General features: G+C 41.5%; 1 protein-coding gene across 5 annotated transcripts in view; it reads left to right on the forward strand.

Annotated features, from left to right (window-relative positions):
• The window catches only part of VTCN1 (V-set domain containing T cell activation inhibitor 1), a 69109-nt gene extending 47522 nt beyond the window's left edge, over nt 1-21587 (forward strand). Inside the window, exons 3-6 of one of the 5 annotated variants that reach the window (XM_010367888.2) lie at nt 7613-7960; nt 11137-11415; nt 17394-17564; nt 19960-20613. In XM_010367888.2, coding sequence (XP_010366190.1) covers nt 7613-7960; nt 11137-11415; nt 17394-17518 — 752 coding nt within the window. In that variant the 3' untranslated portion in view covers nt 17519-17564; nt 19960-20613. Of the gene's footprint in view, nt 1-7522; nt 7961-11136; nt 11416-17393; nt 17565-19959 lie in introns of all 5 variants that reach the window. The other 4 variants (XM_010367891.2, XM_010367890.2, XM_010367889.2 and 1 more) reach the window with 4 other exon arrangements.
• The last annotated feature ends 3166 nt before the right edge of the window (nt 21588-24753 follow it).

Here is a 24753-nt window from a genome sequence, read left to right on the forward strand (position 1 = left end):
AGCACCTCCTAGGAACTGCACAATTTCCTGGTCACACCAGTAAAGGCCTCCTTTGAAGCCACAGGATGCTGCCTCCTAATAATTGTTACGAGCAAAACCTGGAACTGTAACATGTGTCCCGCATCGCCCCCACAACCCCCACCCCCCTGCCAGAACTGGGAAGCAGCTGAAAGACCAAAGAATGACTTAGACAAGTCCAGTCTGGTGAGTAATTGAGTTTATTAGGACTTACATACAGGGCACTCCTGGGCGGCACAAGACAGCCCTAGAGATCTGTGCCGTCTCCCATGTCTAAGCTGCATTTAAGCTGGTTTTCTGGCTCTTTGCCTGCGGTGTGTTTGCAATGAGACTGTTTTTCTTGGTGTGTTCTCAGATACTGTCTGGGATGTTTAGGTTCTCAGGGACATCTGCTCCTCGGCTGGGCACCAAGTCCTTGGCTCACCGCCCAGCTGTTGGGGTTCAAGCAGCAGACACAAACCCTTAAGTAACCTGGTGAAGGACCCATCACACTACTGTAATGCTCCAGCTTCAGACACTGGATAAACCAACTAGGTGTGTGCTGATGACACCAAAACAGAAACATTGTACAGTTTATTTAGAAAATATTAGATCTATCCCTCAAAAAAAAGGAAACTTCGAGTCATCTGAGAAAATAAACAGCTATGGGCTTTTCTTACACTTATTTTGTGGTTTTTAATTGTTTGGATTTTTAAGTGAAATAGGGATATCTTCTTATTGGGTTGGCACTCTACATGTCTCAATCTGGCCCTGGGTATCAGCAAAATATGGTAGAAGGGGCATAGGCTCAGGGCCAGACCAGGCTGTGTTTGACCCTGACTCCACTAACAGCTAGATCCAAGGAATTCGGCAAGCCATTTAACCTCACAGAGTCTCTGTCCTCATCCACAAATGGGTATAATGGTCATTCTTACTCTCTCATGGCTTAAAATGAGTCACTGTAAGCAAACATTTAGTGAAATGTTGCTTTCCTTACCTCCTGGGGCTCTGATCTGCAATCTTTCCAAATGACTCTAGTTAATCATGGTTATCAATATCAATACTGATTTAAGGTTTAGCATGTGGCAACTCAGGTACTGTATTAAGCACTTTACCTGCATCGTATCATTAAGTCCTTTCAAGAACTCTCTAAGGGAGTATCCCCATTTTACAGATTTTAAAAAATTATGAAATAAAGCGTTGGAAAACTTGACCAACGTTACATATCCAATAAGTGGCAGAGCTGGGACTTAAACCCAGACAGCCTGTACCTGTGCCATGTTCTCAATCACCACGTTCTGCTGCTTTCCTACATTGTTCCGTATCTGGCCTGGCCCAGTGTCCTTTTAAATTTCTTCTCACAGAAGGAACTGTTCTCCCAACCCCACCGTCTTCTTTGGCAAGAATGGCACTCACAGGTGTGATCCCAAGGTTAATCTTTGCATTTCCACCTCGTAAGCCATGTGCTGTGGTGCCCATCTGGACAGCTGAGTTTTAGCAGATGCTGATGACCATCTGCTGAAGACATCTAGCATGCTCTCTATGCTATCGGAAGGTACAGAACTTGTCTTTCTGAGTCATTTCAAAGGACAGCTCATTTTCCAGGTTTTATCCAGTGCTGTAGGCTGCTCCAGCATCACAGTTTCTGCAAAGAATCCTTGCCTTGTATTACCCGTACCCCCACTTCAAGATATTCCTGCTCCTACAACGCAGCGCTGATTGAATAGTACTCCCTCCCCCCCGTGTGAACACAGAGCTGCTCAGGTTTCGTCTTGCCCCCGCTTTAACAGCCCCACTTTCCTCATGCAGACAGGAGCTGTGGTAGTAATTAGCCCTCACAAGCTGGATAATTAATTTTCAGTAAGTGGCTCAGTCTTCCAATTTTAAAGGGGTTTGATGAAATCTTAGAGGCTAATGAAATGCTTAAAATCTGTGCCCATTTAATGAATTCTCTATCAATAGGTACCTGCCTCTAACCCATCTCCATGGGGCCCTTTTGTCCTCTGACTCAACAAATCACACAAGAATCTTTGGTGGAGTGAGTCTCTGTCTCCAAAAAACAAAAATAAAAAAGAATCTCTGGTGGGCAATAGGTCTGGAGAGTCATACGAGGCCAGACGGCATAATCTTCCTTGAGCCTATGTTTGTTTGCAAGTCTGAATAGTTTATTTTCTTGTGAGAAGTAATACTTACATGTGGTTGCTTGCAAATTAAATTTTATCTCTTTTAACAATCATTTATTCACTTAACAAACAAGTATTTTATTGACTGCTTTCTGAGTACAAAGCAATGGCTAGGTCCCTGTGGTTTTTTTAAGTTCTCACTGGCTCTTATTTCTCTTCTTTATTTGACATTGGGGTGGAGGGGATTTAATCAACATTACACTCATTCCATCTGCCATATCATTAATGCAACCTTAAATGACTAGAACCTGCAGCAGGTCCCTGGGGCACTCTACAGCTGCCTGCTTTTAATCATTAACTTCTCTGGGAGATAGGTGGCTGGTTTCCCTACCTGTGAGCTCAAGGCCAACATATTAAAATTAATTCAGTAATACAATTACTGAACTAAGATATGTCATTACCATTTCATTCTCTCCATAAACCATGCTAATCATGTATTTTTTCTGAGAAGTAATTTTTCAATTCAACTTTAATGGCACTTTATCAACAACCATCAAATTTACCCTTGCTCTAACATAGTTGTATTTGATTCATGATTTTATTGTGAACCTCTCTGTATTTTTATTACCTTCCTTTTAACTGGCTCACATTTCCCCAAAACTTAGATGTCGTAATCCCGCCAAAAGTCCCTTACTCCTACAATAATTTTAGCCTATCTCAAACAATGCTTTGATTTCTACTGGTTTCCATTTATTTATTCATTTATTCATAAACTCAACAAACATTATTTTTCTCTGTAGAAACATAGCTATAGGCACTACAGGACTTACAGATAGGATTAAGACAGTCTCTGCTCTTGAAATACTCACAAACTAGTTCCAGAGATAGACTAGAGACTAGGTAGAGGGAGATAGCTGCTATAATAAAGGCCAAAACAAAAAAAAAGTTATAAGAAAGTAAAGAGATAATCTACTAATTTTTCCTTTGGTTAATTAAAAGAAGGTTTCATGGGAGGGCTGCCATCTGAACAGACTTGAATATAAGTAGAATTTGGATAACTGGTGGTAAAGAAGTGTGTGCTGTGAATTAATAGGTGCAAGACGAACAGGGGTGTGAAGGCACATAGTGTAATTGTATAACCCATGCTAGCCTGGGATGCCTTGGATATCAGTCTTTAAGTAACAATACTTGAAAAACAAACTGAATCTTTAAATCAATGTTCAAGAAAATACCAATGCAGGGAATGGAGGTGTGTTGTGTTCTTAGTACACCACAAAAACTTCATTTTGTCCCCTTTCATAATTCTTCTCCCAGATCTCCCACAGGAATGGCCATGCATGGCAGCTGCTTCCAAAGTCTCTCTTCTCACAATCTCAAGCCTCTAAAACATCCTTCCAAACCAGGCTATGTACTTGTTTTTGTCTCCTCTTCCTCCTTCTCTAGCTATAATTTTTCTTCCATCGGTAGCCTTCTGTTCTTTCTGCTGCAAATCCATCTAGATTAGCTTCTCCAGTTCTCTCTTCCTCATTCATTACCCTCATTTACTTTGTAGAGGTCTAGGAGTCAATGAGATAATTTCAACCCCTAATAGGCTGGAAGAGGAGAAGAACCAACGATATCCTTATGCCGATAATGTTTACCTATTACATTAAAAAAACACACACATCTGCTTTGTTTGTGTATTTTTTATTGAAGGCAGAAAATCAACAAATAATTTGATACAGATAGACAGAATGGACTATGAGAGGATGTAGTTGGGGATAGGGCTGCAAAGACAGCAATAAGAGCTAATACGTATGGAGCATTTGCTATGTACCAGGCAGTATTTGGCTTTGAAGGCCAGGCTGGAAAATGTGAAATCCATTCCACAGCTCTTAGGAACCATTAAAGATGAGTGATTAGAAAACAGACATGTTCAAATTGTACCGTAAGAAGTCTACCTGTAGGATTAATGTATGTAAAATGGATTGGATGGAGGCAAAGATGAAAGGTAGAAATATCAATAAAGAAGCTGAAAAGTCCAGTTAAGAAGTGCTCAGGACCCGTTATGCTGGGCGTTTTTGGCTGTAAGAAAGAGAGACTTGTGCAGGCCGCTTTAATATCAGGTGTTGTTTAAAGGATATGCAGAGATTAGGACAGGACCTAGACCTGAACACCCCCAGGATCCAAGACAGCTCTGGGGATAGAAGACTCCATTTTTCTCTCCCATGGTCTCTCCCCCATACTTGTTTGTGTCTCCTCCACTCTCTTCTTGGGCTCCAAGGCCATCTGCCCTTAGTTTCATATCCAAGCCACAGAAAGAGCCTCTCAAGAAGATTCAGTTAATTAAATCACCCCAATAGGTGTCCTCAGTCAGCAGCCCCCAGTGTACAATGAACAGCTGATTGATCCTTCCCTGACTGGGTGGGCTGTAGTCTGGCCAAGTGAGGAAGAGGTAGTTGGATACAGCTGGCACGTAATTAATATTTCTACACATTTTCCCCATTGTCTTGGGGATTAATATTCAGTGCCTCATTACTTATGCAAATTTTGCATATGTTTGGAGAGGAGAGGGTGGCTTTCATATTAAACCCAAAATCAACCGAATTAAATACAGTTCTTCATTATGCTATAGCTAGCACTGTAAACTTGATGAAATCACTTATTTTCTCAATGCCTTAGTTTCTTCATCATTCAAATTGAGATAAAAGTCACAGCACTTTAGAATTCAGCATTCTTCAGAATGACTAGCCACATTTAATTAACATGAGATTTCACTTCTGTGCCACTTCTAGTGAACTGAGAATAACAATACCTTATATGTGTAATTACAGTTTGCAAATCAAGTTAATATCCATTTGATTTGATCCTCATAAGAAACCTTTAAAGTAGGTGATACAGTTTGGCTCTGTGTCCCCATCCAAATCTCACCTTAAATTATACTCCCATAATTCCCATGTGTTGTAGGAGGGACCTGGTGGGAGATAATTTGAATCATGGGGGCAGTTCCCCCCATGGTGTTCTCATGGTAGTAAATAAGTCTCGCAAGATCTTATGGTTTTATCAGGGGTTTCCGCTTTTGCATCTTTCTCATTTTCTCTTGCCACTGCCGTGTAAGAAGTGTCTTTCACCTCCCGCCATGACTCTGAGGACTCCCCAGCCATGTGAAACTGTTAAGTTCAATTAAACCTCTTTTTCTTCCAAGTCTTGGTTATTTCTTTATCAGCAGCATGAAAATGGACTAATACAGTAAATTGGTACCAGTAAAGTGGGGCACTGCTGAAAAGATACCTGAAAATGTGGAAGCGACTTTGGAACTGGATAACAGGCAGAGGTTGGAACAGTTTGGAGGGCTCAGAAGAAGACAGGAAAATGTGGGAAAGTTTGGAACCTCCTAGAGACTTGTTGAATGGCTTTGACCAAAAGCTTGATAGTGATATGGACAATAAGGTCCAGACTGAAGTGGTCTCAGATGGAGATGAGGAACCTGTTGAGAACTGGAGGAAAGGTGACTCTTGTTATGTTTTAACAAAGAGACTGGCGACATTTTGCCCCTGCCCTTGAGATGTGTGGAACTTTGAACTTGAGAGAGATGATTTGGGGTATCTGGTAGAAGAAATTTCTAAGAAGCAAAGCATTCAAGAGGTAACTCGGGTACTGTCAAAGGTATTCAGTTGTGTAAGGGAAGCAGGGCATAAAAGTTCAGAAAATTGCAGCTTGACAATGTGAAAGAAAAGAAAAACCCATTTTCTAAGAAGAATTTCAAGCTGGCTGCATAAATTTGCATAAGTAATGAGACACTGAATATTAATCCCCAAGACAATGGGGAAAATGTGAGAGGTCTTCATGGCTGCCCCTCCCATCACAGGCCTGGAGGCCTAGGAGAAAATAGTTTTGTGGGCCGGGCCCAGGGTCCCCATGCTGTGTGCATCCTAGGGACTTTGTTCCCTGTGTCCCAGCTGCTCCAACTGTGCCCAAAAGGGGCTTGGGCATGGCTTCAGAGGGTGCAAACCCCAAGTCTTAGCAGCTTCTATGTGGTGTTGAGCCTGTGAGTGCACAAAAGTCAAGAATTGGGGTTTGTGAACCTCCACCTAGATTTCAGAAGATGTATGGAAATGCCTGGATGCCCAGGCAGAAGATTGCTGCAGGAGTGGGGCTCTCATGGAGAACTTCTGCTAGGGCAGTGCAGAAGGAAAATATGGGGTTGAAGCCCCAACACAAAGTCCCCACTGGAGCACCACTTAGTAGAGCTGTGAGAAGAGAGCCACTGTCTTTCAGACCCCAGAATGGTAGATCCACTGACAGCTTGCACTTCTGGAAAAGCCACAGACACTCAATGCCGGCCTATGAAAGCAGCTGGGAGGGAGGCTGCACCCTGCGAAGCCACAGGGGCGGAGCTGCCCAAGACCATGGGAACCCACCTCTTGCATCAGCATGACCTGGATGTGAGACCTGGAGTCAAAGGAGACCATTTTGGAGCTTTAAAATTTTGGACTTGCATAAGCTCTGTAACTACTTTGTTTTGGCCAATTTCTCCCATTTGGAATGACTGTATTTACCCAATGCTTGTACCCCCATTGTATCTAGGAAGTAACTAGCTTGATTTTGATTTTACAGGCTCATAGGTGAAAGGGACTTGCCTTGTCTCAGATGTGACTTTGGACTGTGGACTTTTGAGTTAATGCTGAAATGAGTTAATACTTTGGGGGACTGTTGGGAAGGCATGATTGGTTTTGAAATGTGAGAACATGAGATTTGGAGGGGCCAGGGATGGAATGATGTGGTTTGGCTGTGTCCCCACCCAAATCTCATCTTGAATTATACTCTTATAATTCCCATGTGTTGTGGGAAGGACCCAGTGGGAGACAATTTGAATCATGGGGGCAGTTTCCCCATACTGTTCTTGTGGTAGTGAGTAAGTCTAATGAGATCTGATGGGTTTATCAGGGGTTTCCGCTTTTGCATCTTTCTCATTTTTCTCTTGCCACCACCATGTAAGAAGTACCTTTCACCTCCCGCCATGATTCTGAGGCCTCCCCAGCCATGTGGAACTGTAAGTCCAATTAAACCTCTTTTTCTTCCCAGTCTCAGGTATGTCTTTATCAGCAGCATGAAAATGGACTAATACAGTAGGTAAGACAGATATTGTTACCTCCAATTTTCTAAGATCCAAGAAGGTTACATGACTTATTGAAGGTTACATGGCTATTAAGTGACAAAATCAAGACTTGAATTTTCATCTTCAAACCCCAAGTCCAATGTGTTCTCAGGGTTTGGGTTACTTGATCTTACATAAGCCATTATATATGACAGATCTGCTATATATATATATATATCAAAACGATTATCTTCCTGCTCTTTCTCTTCTTGTCTTCTTTTTCTTAATGCCTCTCATGTTCTTCTGTATTTTTAATTTATCACAGAAGTCTCTGTCTGGCTTTCAGTAATGAAGGGTTTGGTTGTAGAAGTTCCAAGGCTTCCCTTAGCATTGATCTTTGCTTCCTGAACTGCAGGGAGACACTCCATCACAGTCACTACTGTTGCCTCAGCTGGGAACATTGGGGAGGATGGAATCCTGAGCTGCACTTTTGAACCTGACATCAAACTTTCTGATATCGTGATACAATGGTTGAAGGAAGGTGTTATAGGCTTGGTCCATGAGTTCAAAGAAGGCAAAGATGAGCTGTCGGAGCAGGATGAAATGTTCAGAGGCCGGACAGCAGTGTTTGCTGATCAAGTGATAGTTGGCAATGCCTCTCTGCGGCTGAAAAATGTACAACTTACAGACGCTGGCACCTACAAATGTTATATCATCACTTCTAAAGGCAAGGGGAATGCTAACCTTGAGTATAAAACTGGAGGTGAGTTACTTTTGGAGAGACATTTTTTTAAAGCACCAAAAGTATTTGAGGCTAAAGATTATGAGTTGTTGATGAAATATCATGTTGTGACCAATATCAGACAATGACGCTCCCAATTCTGCTAACAGCTATTTGGGCCATTTTATGGCCAAGACCCACACCAACCCCAAAAGTAGCCAACTATAAGAGAGGCCTTAAAAATCTTTTGTTCTGGGTTCTCACTGCTTCAGAATTTCCCAGTGTGTTCTCTATTCAACAAAATAAATGTAATCTCTTTTGTGGTAGCCCCTGGTATAGCTAATAAGAGCAGCCTAGCCTGAGACATTTCCATGCTAAGTAGACCCAAGTCCAGTCCTGAAATCAGTACCTTCAGAGACTCATGACAGTGGGCACATTTTAGAAGTTCAAAGGAAACTAACCAAAACAAAAACAACACTGTCCTGTAAACTTATTAATTCCCCTTCCCCTGCAACAGTGAAATCCACCCTTTGTTGCCAACCCAATTTAACATTTGTTTTCTGAATTTATATACAAGGGACTCAGATACTGTGAGGAGTACAAAGATGATGAAACAGATTTCCCTTACCCTTGCAGAGCTCATAGTATAGATCTCACAGAGTTAAGGGTCCAGACAGAGATAATAAAAGTCTGTAAATGATAGTAATTAGTAAAGTGTATCAAATGCTTTAAGAGAAATATAAATAGAGTGATTGAGAGGAAGAGAGAGATCCTGTTCAAATGCATAGGAGGGGAGGCATAAGAAAGGCCCCTGGAGAAGGTATCATTTGAGGGCAGCCTTGAGGGATAGGCAGAAACCGGGCCTTTCCAGCCTAAACTAGTATGCACAGGCCTTTCTTGCACACCTCATAACATGTATATACAATGATTTGAAGCTCAGATCTAGAATCAGACCTGTGTACGTACAGTGGCCTGGGCAAAGCAATCTCTCTGAGCCTCAGTTTCTTCATCTTAAAATGGGGTCATGTCAAAGGGATACTGGAGCCAACTGAAAGAGCTTCCAATGGCAAAGCTGTAACAATTTAAGCAACAAAATAAATAACATAGTATTGAATTATAACTCAAAGGTATAGAATAAATACATATGAGTTCATACTTTTTAAATAAATGAGGGATATGAAACAAATTCCCCTTACAGATGAATTCCAAATAATTTATTTAGATCTCTTCCCCTCCAGAAAATGGAACTTGAAACCTTCCCTACCCCACTTAGGGTATATTGGACTTAGTGAAATCCAGCTTGCAAAGAAATCCGGCAAACACTGCTTTAATCAGGTGATCCAGGTTAACATCATTAATAAGTCATGTTAACAGCATGTTCCTTCTGATATGATGTGATGAGAAGGGCACTTTGCCTCCTGTGCTCTTCCTCTCTCAAACCTGTAACCTCAGTCTAATCAGGAGAAAAACATCAGATGAATTCCAACAGAGGGTCGTCCTACAAAATACCTAACCAGTACTCCTCAAAAACCGTCAAGGTCATGGAAAATACCTAACCGGTACTCCTCAAAATACCTAACCAGTACTCCTCAAAACAGTCAAGGTCATGGAATATATAGAAATTGGGAAAACATGACAGACTAGAAGAAACTCAGGCAACATGATGACTAAAACATGGTGGTGTTCTGGATGGAATCCTGGAACAGAAAAAGAACATTAGTGGAAAAACTTGAAATACAAATCAAATCTAGTATTTAGTTGATAGTAATGTACTGATGACGGTTTCTCTGTTTTTTCTTTTTTTTTCAAGATGGAGTTTTGCTCTTGTGGCCCAGGCTGGAGTGCAATGGCACGATCTAGGCTCACCATAACCTCTGCCTCCTGGGTTCAAATGATTCTCCTGCCTCAGCTTCCCAAGTAGCTGGGATTACAGGCATGCGCCTTCACACCTAGCTAATTTTGTATTTTTAGTAGATAATGGGTTTCTTCATGTTGGTCAACTGGTCTCAAACTCCCAACCTCAGGTGATCTGCTCACCTCAGCCTCCCAAAGTGCTGGGATTACAGGCATGAGCCACTGCGCCTGGCTGGTTTCTTAGTTTTGACTAATGCACATTGGTTATTTAAGATGTTAACATTAGAGGAAACTGGGTGAGGCTTATGCCAGAACTCTATACCTTTTATGCAACTCTTCTGTACACCCGAAATTATTTCAAAATTAAAAGTTGATTTGTTTTTTAATGGGGATGATAGTATTCACAGGAGTGTTGTGAGGATCAAATGAAATAAGGTCTGGAATACAGTACTGGCACAGAGTAAACCCTCAGTGAATGGTGATTCATTGTCATGTAACCTTAGTTTCCCACATCATCTCCCAAGAGCGTGTTCCCTGCCTGCTCCGAGCATATGAGTCTTGTCTCCCCTGCTCGATAACAGACTCCTTAAGGGTTAGGCAAGGGCTTTCCTTTTACTACTTACTCAGCACCAGCTTAGTCCCAGGTAAACAAAGATGCCAAATAAATTAATAAATTATATTTTGCCCCCATAAAAAGTCCAGGCTTTAACATTTTTCCACAACTGTCTCTCTGCCTGGATATGGGGTGAAGCTAAGTCTTAATTTCAAAATGCAGTTACCTCTCCAGTGAGGAGAATTACCTTGGAGGAAAATAAATTTCTATTTCTATCCCTGGATACCAGAGCAGACAGTCTCTACTCAAGCAAATTCCAAATCTCTGTGATGACAAAGCTTGTGGATGGAATTTCTATGGGTGATAGATGAATGCTGTTTGTTTATTCTTTCTCCTTCTCCCTCCCCACCCTAACTTTATCCTCCAGGGAGAAAAATACGTAAAATCCAGAAGCTTCATAGATCCCTAGGAAAATGCCTAATTTCTCTAAGGGATAAGCTTTTTTATGACCACTGAAGTTCCTCTTACTTGGAGAAAATTATCTATTGTAACAATAATATACCTAGAATTTAGGTTCTTGGGGTTTGTGATTGGCCAAAGGGTTGTGATGTATAGCAATACTATGAGCAAATAATTATTCGTGCCTATAATACAATTGGCCACACACAGATGGACCTCTGAGGAAGTACTGAGTCGCTTCAATGGTTAAAAAAAAAAAATGACTGCATTTTTAAGCCCTAGCACTTCAAAGGCTGTATTGTCTTATGTGTCTGACTTTGGCATCTGCCCTTTTCGACTTTTGACCCTACAGCCTTCAGCATGCCAGAGGTGAATGTGGACTATAACGCCAGCTCAGAGACCCTGCGGTGTGAGGCTCCCCGATGGTTCCCCCAGCCCACAGTGGTCTGGGCATCCCAAGTTGACCAGGGAGCCAGCTTCTCGGAAGTCTCCAATACCAGCTTTGAGCTGAACTCTGAGAATGTGACCATGAAGGTTGTGTCTGTGCTGTACAATGTTACGATCAACAACACATACTCCTGTATGATTGAAAATGACATTGCCAAAGCAACAGGGGATATCAAAGTGACAGGTGGGTTCCTCCCTGCTTTGGTATGGATTTACTGGGGAAAGAGTAAAATCTAAATTAAAATTTAATTACATTAATAGATATATATACCAAGGCACAAAAATCTCTATAGAGTCCTCTTCACTAAGAGTTTGATCACTCAATTCCAGTTGAGATTGTATTACATAAGAGAAAGCCCAACACAAAACAATATGTACGACATATAGATCGAAGATAGCCATTAGGTTTCATCTTGTATGCTTTCTCATTGACCGGTTGTCTGGGGAACAGTGTTTAGGATTCTGAGGCTCTGCGTAACTCGGTAGGACTACCTTGGCGTAGCAGTGGGGAAGTGATAATTAATTACTTGATATCTTGGATATGTTCAGCTGGACTTCAAGCCCTCCAAATCTTAGGCTAGAAACCAAGGTTTGGTTCCACCCTGACTTTGAGAAGCCTGTGAATCTGAAGACTAAAGTCTGGAGTCTGACTTAGTTTTATTCATCCCTCATGGGACTGACTCATGATCCCACTAATATTGGCTCAGGATTAATCTGAAACCCTTAGATGGAACTGGTCTCCCAACACCCTAGCTGAGAACTGGCTGAGAAGACCCAGCACCCTAGTCTCCCTGCAGTGCTTTAGTGCATACAAAACCTTAGGTTGAGCTAGTATCAAGAAAATGCATAGACTGAATTATGACTTTTAAGACCATCCTTCCTGGGGCTAAATTGGGTTCAAACTGTAGTGAAAGGAGTATGTCAGGAGGCCGCCATTTAAATCAAACCTAGCACTGGGCACAAATAACTTACATATTATAAGTACCCTATAAATGTTTGCTGAATCTAACTGAATAAATCATATTCTTATGATTTTTTAATTTGAAATTACAAATATGAACCCAAAATTATCTACAACTCTGATATATCAATTTAAAAAATAAATTACATACACACACACACAAAAGTAACCTATGGGAGAAAATATTTATAAATCATTTATCTAAATAAGGGGTTTCAATCCAGAATATATTAAGAGCTCCTACAACTCAACAACAACAAAAATCAAATAACCTCATTTTAAAATGGGCAAAGTACTTGAAGAGACATTCATCCCAAGATGATATAAAAATAACTAAAAGGCAAATAAAAAGATGCTAATCACTAGTTATCAGAGAAATGCAAGTCAAAACCACAATGAGATATCACCTAATGCCCATTAGGGTGGCTACTCTAAAAACAAAACAAAATAAAGCAAAAACAGAAAATAACATGTTGGTGAGGATGTGGAAAAATTGGAACCCTCATGCACTGTTGGTGGGACTGTAAAATGGTGCAACTGCTATAGAAAATAGTATAAAGTGTCATCAAAACAATTTAAAAAAAGAACTACTGAGAGGTGAAGCCAGCCAGACTTCCTGGGTCAAGTGGGGACTTGGAGAACTTTTCTGTCTAGCTAGAGGATTGTAAACGCACCAATCAGCACTCTGTGTCAAGCTAAAGGACTGTAAATGCACCAATCAACAGTCTGTAAAAAAAACTAATTAGCACTCTGTAAAATGGACTAATCAGCCTTCTGTAAAATGAACCAATCAGCAGGATGTGGGCAGGGCTAAATAAGGGAATAAAAGCTGGCCGCGGAGCCAGCAGCGGCAACGCACTGGGGTCCCCTTTCAAGCTTGTGGAAGGTTTGTTCTTTTGCTGTTCACAATAAATCTTGCTGCTGCTCACTCTTTGGGTCCGCACTACCTTTAAAAGCTGTTACACTCACTGAGGTGCTCTGTGGCTTTATTCCTGAAGTCAGTGAGACCAGGAACCCACCAGGAGGAACAAACAACGCCAGATGTGCCATATCTGAACATCTGAAGAAACAAACTCCAGACACAACGTCTTTAAGAACTGTAACACTCAGGCCAGGCATAGTGGCTCACAACTGTAATCCCAGCACTTTGGGAGGCTAAGGCGGGCGGATCATGAGGTCAGGAGATCGAGACCATCCTGGCTAACATGGTGAAACCCCGTCTCTACTAAAAAAAAAATACAAAAAATTAGGCGGGCGTGGTGGTGGTCGCCTGTAGTCCCAGCTACTCGGGAGGCTGAGGTAGGAGAGTGGCATGAACCCGGGAGGTGGAGCTTGCAGTGAGCTGAGATGACACCACTGCACTCCAGTCTGGGCAACAGAGCAAGACTCCCTCTCAAAGGAGAAAAAAAAAAAAAAAAAAAAAAAAACACTCTCACCACAAGGGTCCGCAGCTTCGTTCTTGAAGTCAGCAAGACCAAGAACCTACCAGAAGGAACCAACTCTGGACTCACTACCATATGATCTAACAGTCCTGCTTCTGGGTATGCCTCCAAAAGAATACAGATTCTGAATCAGATATTTGCACACCCATGGTCACAGTAGCACTATTCACAAAAGTCAAGAGGTAGAATCAACCCAAAATGTCATTTAGTAGATGACTAGATAAAATATGGTATACACATACAATAGAATACCATTCAGGCTCGAAAAGGAAGGAAATCCTGTTATGTGCTACGACGTGAATGAACTTTCAGGACATTATGCTATGTGAAATAAGCCAGTCACAAAAAGACAAATACTGTATGTTTTAAACAAGGCATCTAAAGCAGCCAAATTCACAGAAACAGAGAGTAGAATGGTGGTTAGCAGGGGGCAAGGTGGAGGAGTTGAAGGAGAGAGAGATTTTTGTTTAATGAGTACAGAATTTCAGATTTGCAAAATGAAAAAGTTCTAATGATTTGTTTTATACAATGTGGATATACACTACTGAACGGTACACTTAAAAATGGTTAAGATGGTACATTTGTTGTGTTTTTACTGCAATTTCTTAAAAGTAATTAAAAAATTATATATGAGAGTGAGAGCTCTTGTGCCATCTTGAGGAACAAATTGGCAACTATCCTCGTTAGGATTATTAGTTGCCTGTAACAGAAAACCGATATAAATAAACCTAGGCTGGAAGGGAAATGTATGAAGTGTACTGGAATGTGATGGAACCAAAGACAGGAAGTTCAGTTGACTTCAGGAACAGCTGGAACCAGGAACTTAAATCCCACTGAGATTCTTTGTCTCTCATTTCTACTTAATTCTTTCTTTACTCTCTCTTGTTTTAGTCGGTATGGCAAGATGTGGTTGCCAAGTGTTCCTATATTTAAAAATATCTTAAGAGAGTGATGAGACTGAACCTGAATTCATCAGTCTCATTCTACATTCCCAAGAAGGACTTTGACTCAACTTGGGTCAGCTGCCCATACCTAGGCCAATGAGACAGTATCTGATGACAGGCCTTCCCAGAAGAGAAGGAGGTACTGAAGGAAGGAGGGACTGAAGTATTGGTCATTTAAAACAACGGGTGCTGACAACGGTATCTCAGTCCAGTTCTCAGTGAAAAGCTCCAAACTGTGTAAATAGTGTCTTCTAGTAGCAAGAGCCATAACTGAACAAAACGTAGACATTGAGCACACCTTTTATTCAATTAATAGATCTTCTTTACATGCTTGTTGGATACATCAAAACAAGTGTTGGAAGTGTCAGTCTAGGATGAAATACAACGTTCAGTAGCTCAAAATTAAGAAAATAGCAGAATTTCTTATTGTTATACACAAAGTAGGTGCTCCATACATGTTTTTAAGCAATTAAGTGGGGCCATGGGATTTACATCCTGTGTTCTCTGCCTATTCTACTAATTTAGGTCATTCATTTAACAAATACCTATTGTGTGCCAAGTATGTTCAGAGTACTTTTTTAAGCCCCCTGAGATACTGAAATGAATAGTGTAAGTATCAAAAGAGAAATTAATCACAGTGTAGATTTAGTACCTATGGGAAAGGGTTGTTAATTATGACTGAAGTGGATCCATAGATAAGGCAGAGTTCAGGCTGGAAGACAAAAAATGGTTTAGATAAAATGGGAAGACATGAAGTCAGGAGCTTACAGTAATGGTCTGGGGGAGAAATTGTGAGAGTGTTAACTGGGGCAGGGGCAATGGGAAAGAAAGGGGGAAGAATCAAAAGTTGCTTAAACAAAATAATGTGCGGTCCTTGGTGATGCAAATGTGAAAGTCAAGAGAAATCACAAGTCAAAATGGGTTTGATGTTTCTACCCAGGATACTAAGAAGGTTGGTGATGCTACTAGGAAAAAAAAAAAAAAAAAACCCAAAACATAGGAGCAACATGTATGAGGAGTAGATGAGAGTTTTAGAGATGTTCATTTTAAAATGCCCATAGTGTACCCAGGTAGAGATGCCCAGTGCTTAGCACAATACCCCAGCATGTGATAGGTTTTGGGGAAAACACTACACCCTTACTCCATATATTTCCTTTTATGAGAAGGGATCCCCACCAGTGCAATCTTTTTAGCCTCTCTCTTCCTCCCTCTTTCACTCTTCCCCGGAGAACAAGGAATTAATTTATGTGATTGATGAGTATATTAGGAGCAGCTGGACATAAGTAGCTCAGCTCCTTCTTTTTCTCTTTGTTTTTGCTAACTCTTCGGAAGCCCATGTCCATTCTGCTGTGCTCCTCCAGGCCGTCAGTTGTTCAGGGGTAGAATCTGCTCTTGCAGTAGACTTGTGCCCGTCTGGTTCTGTCTGACAGTGGGGAGTCTAGGCTGTAGCCCACTTGCCTGCCTACAAAGCCTCATTCTCTATTAACAGATTTTCAGCACTAAAGGTGATATTTTGATCTTCCAGTTGCCTTACTTTTTTGTCCTTCTCTTTAATTGGTTCAGAGCTAAGCTGGGGAAGAGGCTGTTATTTATTGGACTCCTTTGAACCCCAATAGTAGGTACTCAGAAATATTTACTGAATAATTATGTTTTTAAACGACATATCTAGCAGCAACTGGAAATCTAGATGTGGAACGCAGGACAGAGTTCAAACTAAGGAGGTAGACTTGGAAATGACCAGCATGAAAGTGATGCTTATTAGGCTTGAGTGATGTTGGTTCTATTGTCATTTTTACAGCCAATACTTATGGAGTGCTTATTATGGGCCAGACACTGTTCTAAGTGCTTGGCATGCATTAACTCATTAATCCTCATAAGAACCCTATGAAGTAGGTTATTAGTACTTTAGCCCTATTTATAGATGAAGAAACTGGAGCACACATATTGAGTAACTTGCCTAAAGTCACACAGCTAGTAAGTGACAGAGCTGAAATGAAATAAAAGAGATAGGATTGGGGCCGGGCGCGGTGGCTCAAGCCTGTAATCCCAGCACTTTGGGAGACCAAGACGAGTGGATCATGAGGTCAGAAGATCGAGACCATCCTGGCTAACCCGGTGAAACCCGTCTCTACTAAAAAATACAGAAAACTAGCCGGGTGCGGTGGTGGGGGCCTGTAGTCCCAGCTGCTCGGGAGGCTGAAGCAGGAGAATGGTGTAAACCCGGGAGGTGGAGTTTGCAGTGAGCTGAGATCCAGCCACTGCACTCCAGCCTGGGCGACAGAGCGAGACTCCGTCTCAAAAAAAAAAAAAAAAAAAAAAAAAAGAGGTAGGATTGTCTAGGGAGGAAATCGAGCAAAAGAAGTATTATTTCATTTCTTTACATCTACCTTTCTCTACTTCAGAATGGGAATAATACTTCCCAGACACTTTATAATGGTATGATGAAAGCTAATGTAATGACATGGATCCTGTAAAGATCACTACCTGGAGGGAAAGTGCATCTCAAGCCAAGAACTGGCCATGGCTATTTGTTTAGCCTATTCTTTATTTGGTAACCAACAACAGTCTCTCTATTGGTATAGTTTTTCATTCGGCTGAGTGTTCACTGGCGTGGACCACAGAATGGAATTTTCTTTGAAGAAAGAGAAAGCTCTACTTTTAAGCCAGTTATGGAAAGGTGGGCAAAGGGTAAAAAACTGCCTGTATTAGGAACAACTTGTTCTGTTTTTCAGGTACTTTTCTTTGCTAACCAGTCATGTGAAGAAGACATCCAGCTTCTCCTGCATGACCCTTAACTTTTTCTCTCACTTCACAGAATCTGAGATCAAAAGGCGGAGTCACCTACAGCTGCTAAACTCAAAGGCTTCTCTGTGTGTCTCTTCTTTCCTTGCCATCAGCTGGGCACTTCTGCCTCTCGCCCCTTACCTGATGCTAAAATAATGTGCCTCGGCCACAAAAAAAGCATGCAAAGTCATTGTTACAACAGGTGAGATTAATCACAAATAGTGTGGGAGACTGGTTCTGTGGGTGCTTGTGCTCCTAATGAGAGTCAGATAGCCTTCAGCATCAGCCACAGAGAGAAACATTTAATGACACCAGGGCTGTGACATTATTTCCACTAGTCCTGGGAAAGGTAATCATTTGTTAGGTAAGCAAACAGCATAAACTTCATTGACAGACCCATAGGAAAATAACATACAATTCAAGTATTTGTGTAAATTCAAATACCTTATAAGTTACTCAGTCATCAATGAAGGCAAAATAACTTATGGAAGAGAAAGAGATATTTAGCCCTGACTAATTACCCTGAATTTCACTGTTATTTATAAAGCATGATGACATGCATATCATCATTCACATAAAAACCCCTCCCTGCCCCTCCAGCCGGCCCGCGTGGACAGTTGGCAGATGACTCACCAACTAGCCCTCCTGCTGAGATTTCCTTCTCACTTCCATCTTCTGGCTCCAATTGTTGTTAGGATATTTCCTTTTGAATATTCTTCTGCATATGAAATGTGTAGAAAGCTGAGATCATGAAATTCCAATTGATACTCCCATATTACTCAGTGGCATCCCCACCAAGCCTCCAGGTTTAGAGCCTCAGAGCTATTTTTGTCTCCCCTCTGTCCCTCATGTCAATTTCTTAACCCCTACCTATCACATTTTCCCATGTTGCCTCTCAGATTGACCCTAATCCAGCCTTCATCATCTCACACCCAGACTGGTTTTGAAACACTGTGCCTGCTCCTTCCTCTCCCTATTTTAGCTGATAGGAAACACAGTGCCAGAATCAAAGTATTCTGAAACATGATTTCGTCATAGCCTTCCTTTGCTCCAGAGCCTAAAGTGACTCTCTGGGTATTACTATATCAAAGTTAAAGTCACAGACACATACCTACCCACCATTACTACCTACCACTACTGCTGCCTACCACTACCTGCTACCTACCGTTACTTTCCGGTCTTGCTCCCTCCCTCACTGTCTTTTCCTGGAAATCTTCTCTACTCTATGGCAATTTATACCCACTACTTCCTTTATCCATTTTAGGAAAGTGCTTCCTAGCTTATATCCCACCTTCCTGAGGGTCTTTGTATTTTACATCCTCTCGGCATGCATGTATGATTTATATCTTACACTCTCCAGGTCACATGTATTCCTTGCCTACATTGCTAAGTCCTCAGGGGCAGGTAAAGATCTGTTGATCTGCTGCTTTTCATTCCTTCTCTTGTTCTTCAGGATTTCACTATAGTGCAGCGAACAAAGGAGATTATTTGTAAGGAAACCTGCCAGTTTTCATCATTTCCAATCCTCCGCAGTTGTCAGCAGAGATTTCCCTAAGGAAACTGTCCCTTGGGAATCTCACTAGTACAGGGAAAAGCACTTTTTTCTTTTGTTGATTCCCCACAACACTGCAAATGAGTGTTTAATAACCTGCAACTAAATAAAATGTCCTGTATAACATAGCTGACTCATCTTTACCTTGTATTCCCTTAGAGTAACAATTGACAGCTTAAAAAAAAAAGCCATGACATACATCTAATGGATGATGTTCACATGCAGCACATGTAGGCTTACATACAATTACTCAGTTAGCTGCAGTCCACCTGTTCCTCCCTGGCACCATAGGGGAATAACCATAAGTCAAGTAGATTTTTTAAAGTAAAATTCTGAATAAGGCTGGGCACAGTGGCTCACACCTATAACCCCAGCACTTTGAGAGGCCAAGATGGGAGGACTGCTTGAGCCCAGGAGTTTAAGATCAACCTAGGCAATATGGTGAGACCCCATCTCTACAAAAAAATTTAAAAATTAGCCAGGCATGGAGGTACACCTGTGGTCCCAGCTACTCAGGAGGCTGAGGTGGAAGGATTGCATGAGCCCAGGAGGTTGAGGCTACAGTGAGCCTTGTTTGCACCACTGCACTACAGCCGGGGCAACAGAGTGAGACCCTATCTCAAAAAAAATTAATAAAAGTAAATGAATAGAACATTATTTGAGACACACAATATAATGGGTCATGGCATTTTAGGCCACACACACTCTCTGGTTAGGAATTGCGGCAGAAACCACCTTTCCACCTCTATTCAGGAGACTGCCCAGACTCCTCTCAGTTCTCATTTACTATGAGGACCTGTCTCTTCTCTTCCTTGAGACTGCCACTGGGATGATACCCCGCTAAGGAGAGATTCCAGCTATCTCTTTTTCCCCAGCAACCCATGGGACCATGTGGCCTCAATAGAACAACATCAAAATACTGAAAAATAAGCCCCTTTCTAAACAAGAGATACACCACGCAGTGGCAGGGAAGCTCTCAGTTCTCAATAATTGTTTTGTAAATGGCTATAATGGTATCTTATTACTGTTGTTTCCACAATCCCAGGGATCTACAGAACTATTTCACCACCAGATATGACCTAGTTTTATATTTCTGGGAGGAAATGAATTCATATCTGGAAGTCTGGAGTGAACAAACAAGAACAAGAAACAAAAAGAAGCCAAAAGCAGAAGGCTCCAACATGAACAAGATAAATCTATCTTCAGAGGCATATTAGAAGTTGGGAAAATAATTCATCTGAACGAGGCAAGTGTGTTAAGAGTGATAAGTAAAATGCATGGGGAACAAGTGCATCCCCAGATCTCAGGGACCTCCCCCTACCTATCACCTGGGGAGTGAGAGGATAGGATAGTGAATGTCCTTTGTCTCTGAATTTTTAGTTATATGTGCTGTAATGCTGCTCTGAGGAAACTCCTGGAAAGTCCATCCCAATATAGCCACATCTTATATTCCACAAATTAAGCTGTAGTAGGTACTCTAAGACGCTGCTAATTGACTGCCACTTCGCAACTCAGGGGCAGCTGCATTTTAGTACTGAGTCAAACGATTTACTTTTTATGATGCTTCCAAAGATGTCTCGGCTTCTCTTCCCAACTGACAAATGCCAAAGATAAGAAAAATGATCATAATTTTAGCATAAACAAAGCAGTCGGCAACACCGATTTTATAAATGAACTGAGCACCTTCTTTTTAAACAAATGTGGATTTATTTCTCAGATGATGTTCATCCGTGAATGGTCCAGGGAAGGACCTTTCACCCTGAATAGATGGCATTATGTCATCACAAGCTCTGAGGCTTTTCCTTTCCATCCTGCAGGGACAGCTATGACCTCAGTTTTCAATAGCATCTAGAGCAGTGGGACTCAGCTGGGGTGATTTTGTCCCCCATCCCTAGGGGAATGTCTGAAGACAATTTTTGTTACCACAATGAGGGAGTGGAGGAGGATACAGTGCTACTGGCATCTAGCTGATAGAGGCCAGGGATGCTGCTCAACCTCCTACCATGTACAGGATGTCTCCCCATTACAATTACTCAATCCGAAGGGTCAACTGTGTCAGGGCTAAGAAACCCTGGTTTCGAGTAGAAAAGGGCCTAGAAGGAGGGGAGCCAACAAATCTGTCTGCTTCCTCACATTAGTCATTGGCAAATAAGCACTCTGTCTGTTTGGCTGCTGCCTCAGCACAGAGAGCCAGAACTCTATCAGGCACCAGGATAACATCTCTCAGTGAACGGAGTTGACAAAGCCTGTGGGAAATGCCTGATGGGATTATCTTCAGCTTGTTGAGCTTCTAAGTTTCTTTCCCTTCGTTCTACCCTGCAAGCCAAGTTCTATAAGAGAGCTGCCTGAGTTCTAGCTCAGGTTTTCTTACTCTGAATTTAGATCTCCAGACCCTGCCTGGCCACGATTCAAATTAAGGCAACAAACATACTTTTCATGAAGCACACAGAGACTTTTGAAAGCAAGGACAATGACTGTTTGAACTGAGGCCCTGAGGAATGAAGCTTTGATGGAAAAGAATACGTTTCCAGCCCCCTTCCCACACTTTTCGTGTGTTAACCACTGCCTTCCCGGACCTTGGAGCCACGGTGACTGTATTACATGTTGTTATGGAAAACTGATTTTAGAGTTCTGATCGTTCAAGAGAATGATGAAATATACATTTCCTACACCGTTGTCTGCCTGGTTTGTCAAAAAAAGTGAGTGAAGGGAAGATGGACTGAAAAGCCATAGAGTAGGTTCTAAAGATTAGTACCTAGCACTTAACAGGCCTTCAATAAATGTTTGTTGAGTGAATGGGTAAATGAATGGGAGGAATGATAAGACTGAGTATGGGCTGGGGGGCTGGGTCTAGTTTCTTGGTGAAAATCCACTGGGCTTATACCAGCCTGGCACATTTCCATCTTGGGAAATACTAGTGGCAATGGGCTTCAGGCAGATAAATGTAGGAGGAATACATATAGGTGGACAAACTAATTGCTCTAGTGTCAAGAAATCTGACTTTCACTACTGAGCAATTATTAAATTCTCAAATATTAGAGCTGTAAAAAACTCAAAGTCATCTTTTCTAGTCCTTTAATTTTTCAGATAAAGACCCAGAGGCTCAAGGTAAAAGAAATATAACTGGCTATGCTCAGAGTTAATAACGTTCTAAAAGTCACACTGGCAATTGGTAAAGAGATGTAATCTACAGAAAATTTAATTGCCAAATGGCAAATTGCCAGAGGATTTTTAGACCAACTTTGCCCTGTTGCATTCCCAGTTTGGTCCCAATATAGGCTTTCTGCAAGAAGAGATCAATGCCGAACCAAACTGAGAAAGCAAACTGTGAAAGCATAAACAATCCTGGCCCAGATTATTTGGCTTTGTCCATGAGTACACAGTAGATACATTAGACAACAGATGTGTCATATCAGCCCGACTGCAATGACCAGATTTTGAGGTACACCATAGACATCTGGAGATGTTCAAACCGAGGTGCCAAAGGCAAAAACGTTTCAGAAGTGTTGACACATTTGAGGGAACAGACAAGCCAAACTTCAAGATGAAGTATGGGCTATCAGATATCTCCAGGTTGTAAATACACAATGACCTCAATCTGTGCATTGTTAATTGAGGGAGAGAAGTGTGCAGGGGTCATTATTACATAATAAGGATTCTGCCCTGTGGCATAGGTCATGTGCTTTGGTTCTGTTGATGAAACTTGTAATTCCCAGTCTGCTTCCAGCTGGTGAAGTCTCCACACATCCATCAGGCTGCTCTAATTCCGACTATATTACTATGTGTTTGAACTGTTTGCTCCTTCGAACCTTGGCTTATTTCATCTTTCATGGAATCATTCCCAGGAGTTTCAATATGGGAGTCATCAGTGAAAATAAACAGAGTCACAGAAACAGATGCCTTGTCCATGAGCACACAGTAGATACCTTAGACAACAGATGTTATCACAGCAGCCCAACTGCAAAGACCAGATTTTGAGGTACACCACAGACATCTGGGGATACTCAAACCTAAGTGCCAAAAGCTAAAACATTCCAGAAGTATGGATACATTTGCTGTCTCCCATCTTTCTTTAAATTTTACCCATCATCAAGTTCCCTCCAAAATTCTTCTTTCCTCATGAAGCTATCTATCACTTCATGGTCCAACGCACCGTGATGTTACTCTTTTCTTTAGTCTACACATGCATTTTAGCACAAAATCACACAATTTTTTTTCATTGCTGTGCACTTGAACTCCCTGAAGATAACAAAATAAGGATGGGACCCAGGCAGCCCTTGGAAGTTTGCTCTGTGAAAGAGGATCAAGTAGATATTCCCTAGAAGGGTTGTTTACTGATGGTGTCTGCTGGGCCAATGCAATTAATTTGCAGCCTGGAAACAGCGGATCTGTAGTTATCACTCCAGAAGCCTCGTCTACTGGAAGATTGGCTCCCTTGATGATGACATTGCCTGACTCTTCTCAAAGTCATAACTTTGACCTTCAGCTTTATCTTATCTCTTCAGTTCAAATCTAATTGCCTGGCCTAAGAAGTATTCTTAGTAGTTTCAATTGAAAGATCTCTTACCCCAAACTCTAAAAGATACTTTAAGAACTTTATGGACATTTTGGTCTTATATCCTTTCCTTAGAACAAACCAAAAGTTATGTTCAGTTCATCTAGGCTATGAGCTGCTCATGGTAGACTGGGACCACTTCCTTTCTCTCTAGTTTTCTATATTTGCAGTTACCAAACTTTATTTGTAACCATTCATGTATCATTATAGGGAGAACTATTTAGGTTTTGACAGATTAAATCCGAGAATCTTATAGTACTTAATATGCCTTTGATGAGATGGATCAGGTAGCCATGTATAACTCAAGTGGTGAGTCCAAGTCTTATACCTCGGGTAGGTGAGACTGGATGGGAGACAGGGTGATAGCATAAAGATGGCAGTTTCTAGTGAGAGACAGCCGGTACTCCCGAAACAGCCAAGTCTCAGCCTGCTAAATGAGGCTCTATTAGAAAAATGATAATTGTCTTCAATTCCTCTCACCTTCCCTTTTATCTGTTTTTCCTTATGGTTCAATCAGCCCTCCTCTAGGTCTTGTGTACTCTCCGTCTTTCTACTATTACTTCCATCAAAACTCCCTCCAACACCAGCCCCAACAAAAATACTCCCTGGCATCCAGCTATATATGAGAAGGTAGTTTATCAACTACAATTTTCATTAGCTTAATGCACTGCCTTCCCATATAAGCAAAGCCTTACTTTATTGAAATAAAGCTACTAAGAGTGAAGAATAAGGTATCACAAAAATATCAAACTCATGAGAGATACTTGGGGTATCATATACTATAGACTGACAATTCTCAGTCAGGAGGCTCAAGGGTGCTTTTTAGCAATACAGATATTAACACCTCCATGCCACATTGCTGAGTTAAGAATCACTGTGAGGCCAAGTGTGGTGGCTTATGCCTGTAATCCCAGTGCATTGGGATGCCAAGCCAGGACGATCACTTGAGGCCAGGAGTTCAAGACCAGACTGGGCAACATAGCAAGATCCTGTCCTTGCAAAAAAATTTTTTTTCAATTAACCAAGTGTAGTGGCATGCACCTGTAGTCCCAGCTACTCAGGAGGCTAAGGCGGTAAGATATTTTAAACCCAGGAGTTCAAGGCTGCAGTGAGCTAGGATCACATTACTGCACTCCAGCCTAGGTGATAGAGTGAGACCCTATCTTTTTAAAGAAATGACCTTGTAACATGAGATATGTTTGAAGAGAACACATCACTATATAAACATGTAACTATTGTGGAAATCTGAGGTCTACTGATGCAACTAACCACTTTTATAGAAGA

This window comes from Rhinopithecus roxellana, chromosome 8 (assembly GCF_007565055.1).
Source record: "Rhinopithecus roxellana isolate Shanxi Qingling chromosome 8, ASM756505v1, whole genome shotgun sequence".
In the NCBI taxonomy this organism is placed as follows: Eukaryota; Metazoa; Chordata; class Mammalia; order Primates; family Cercopithecidae; genus Rhinopithecus; species Rhinopithecus roxellana.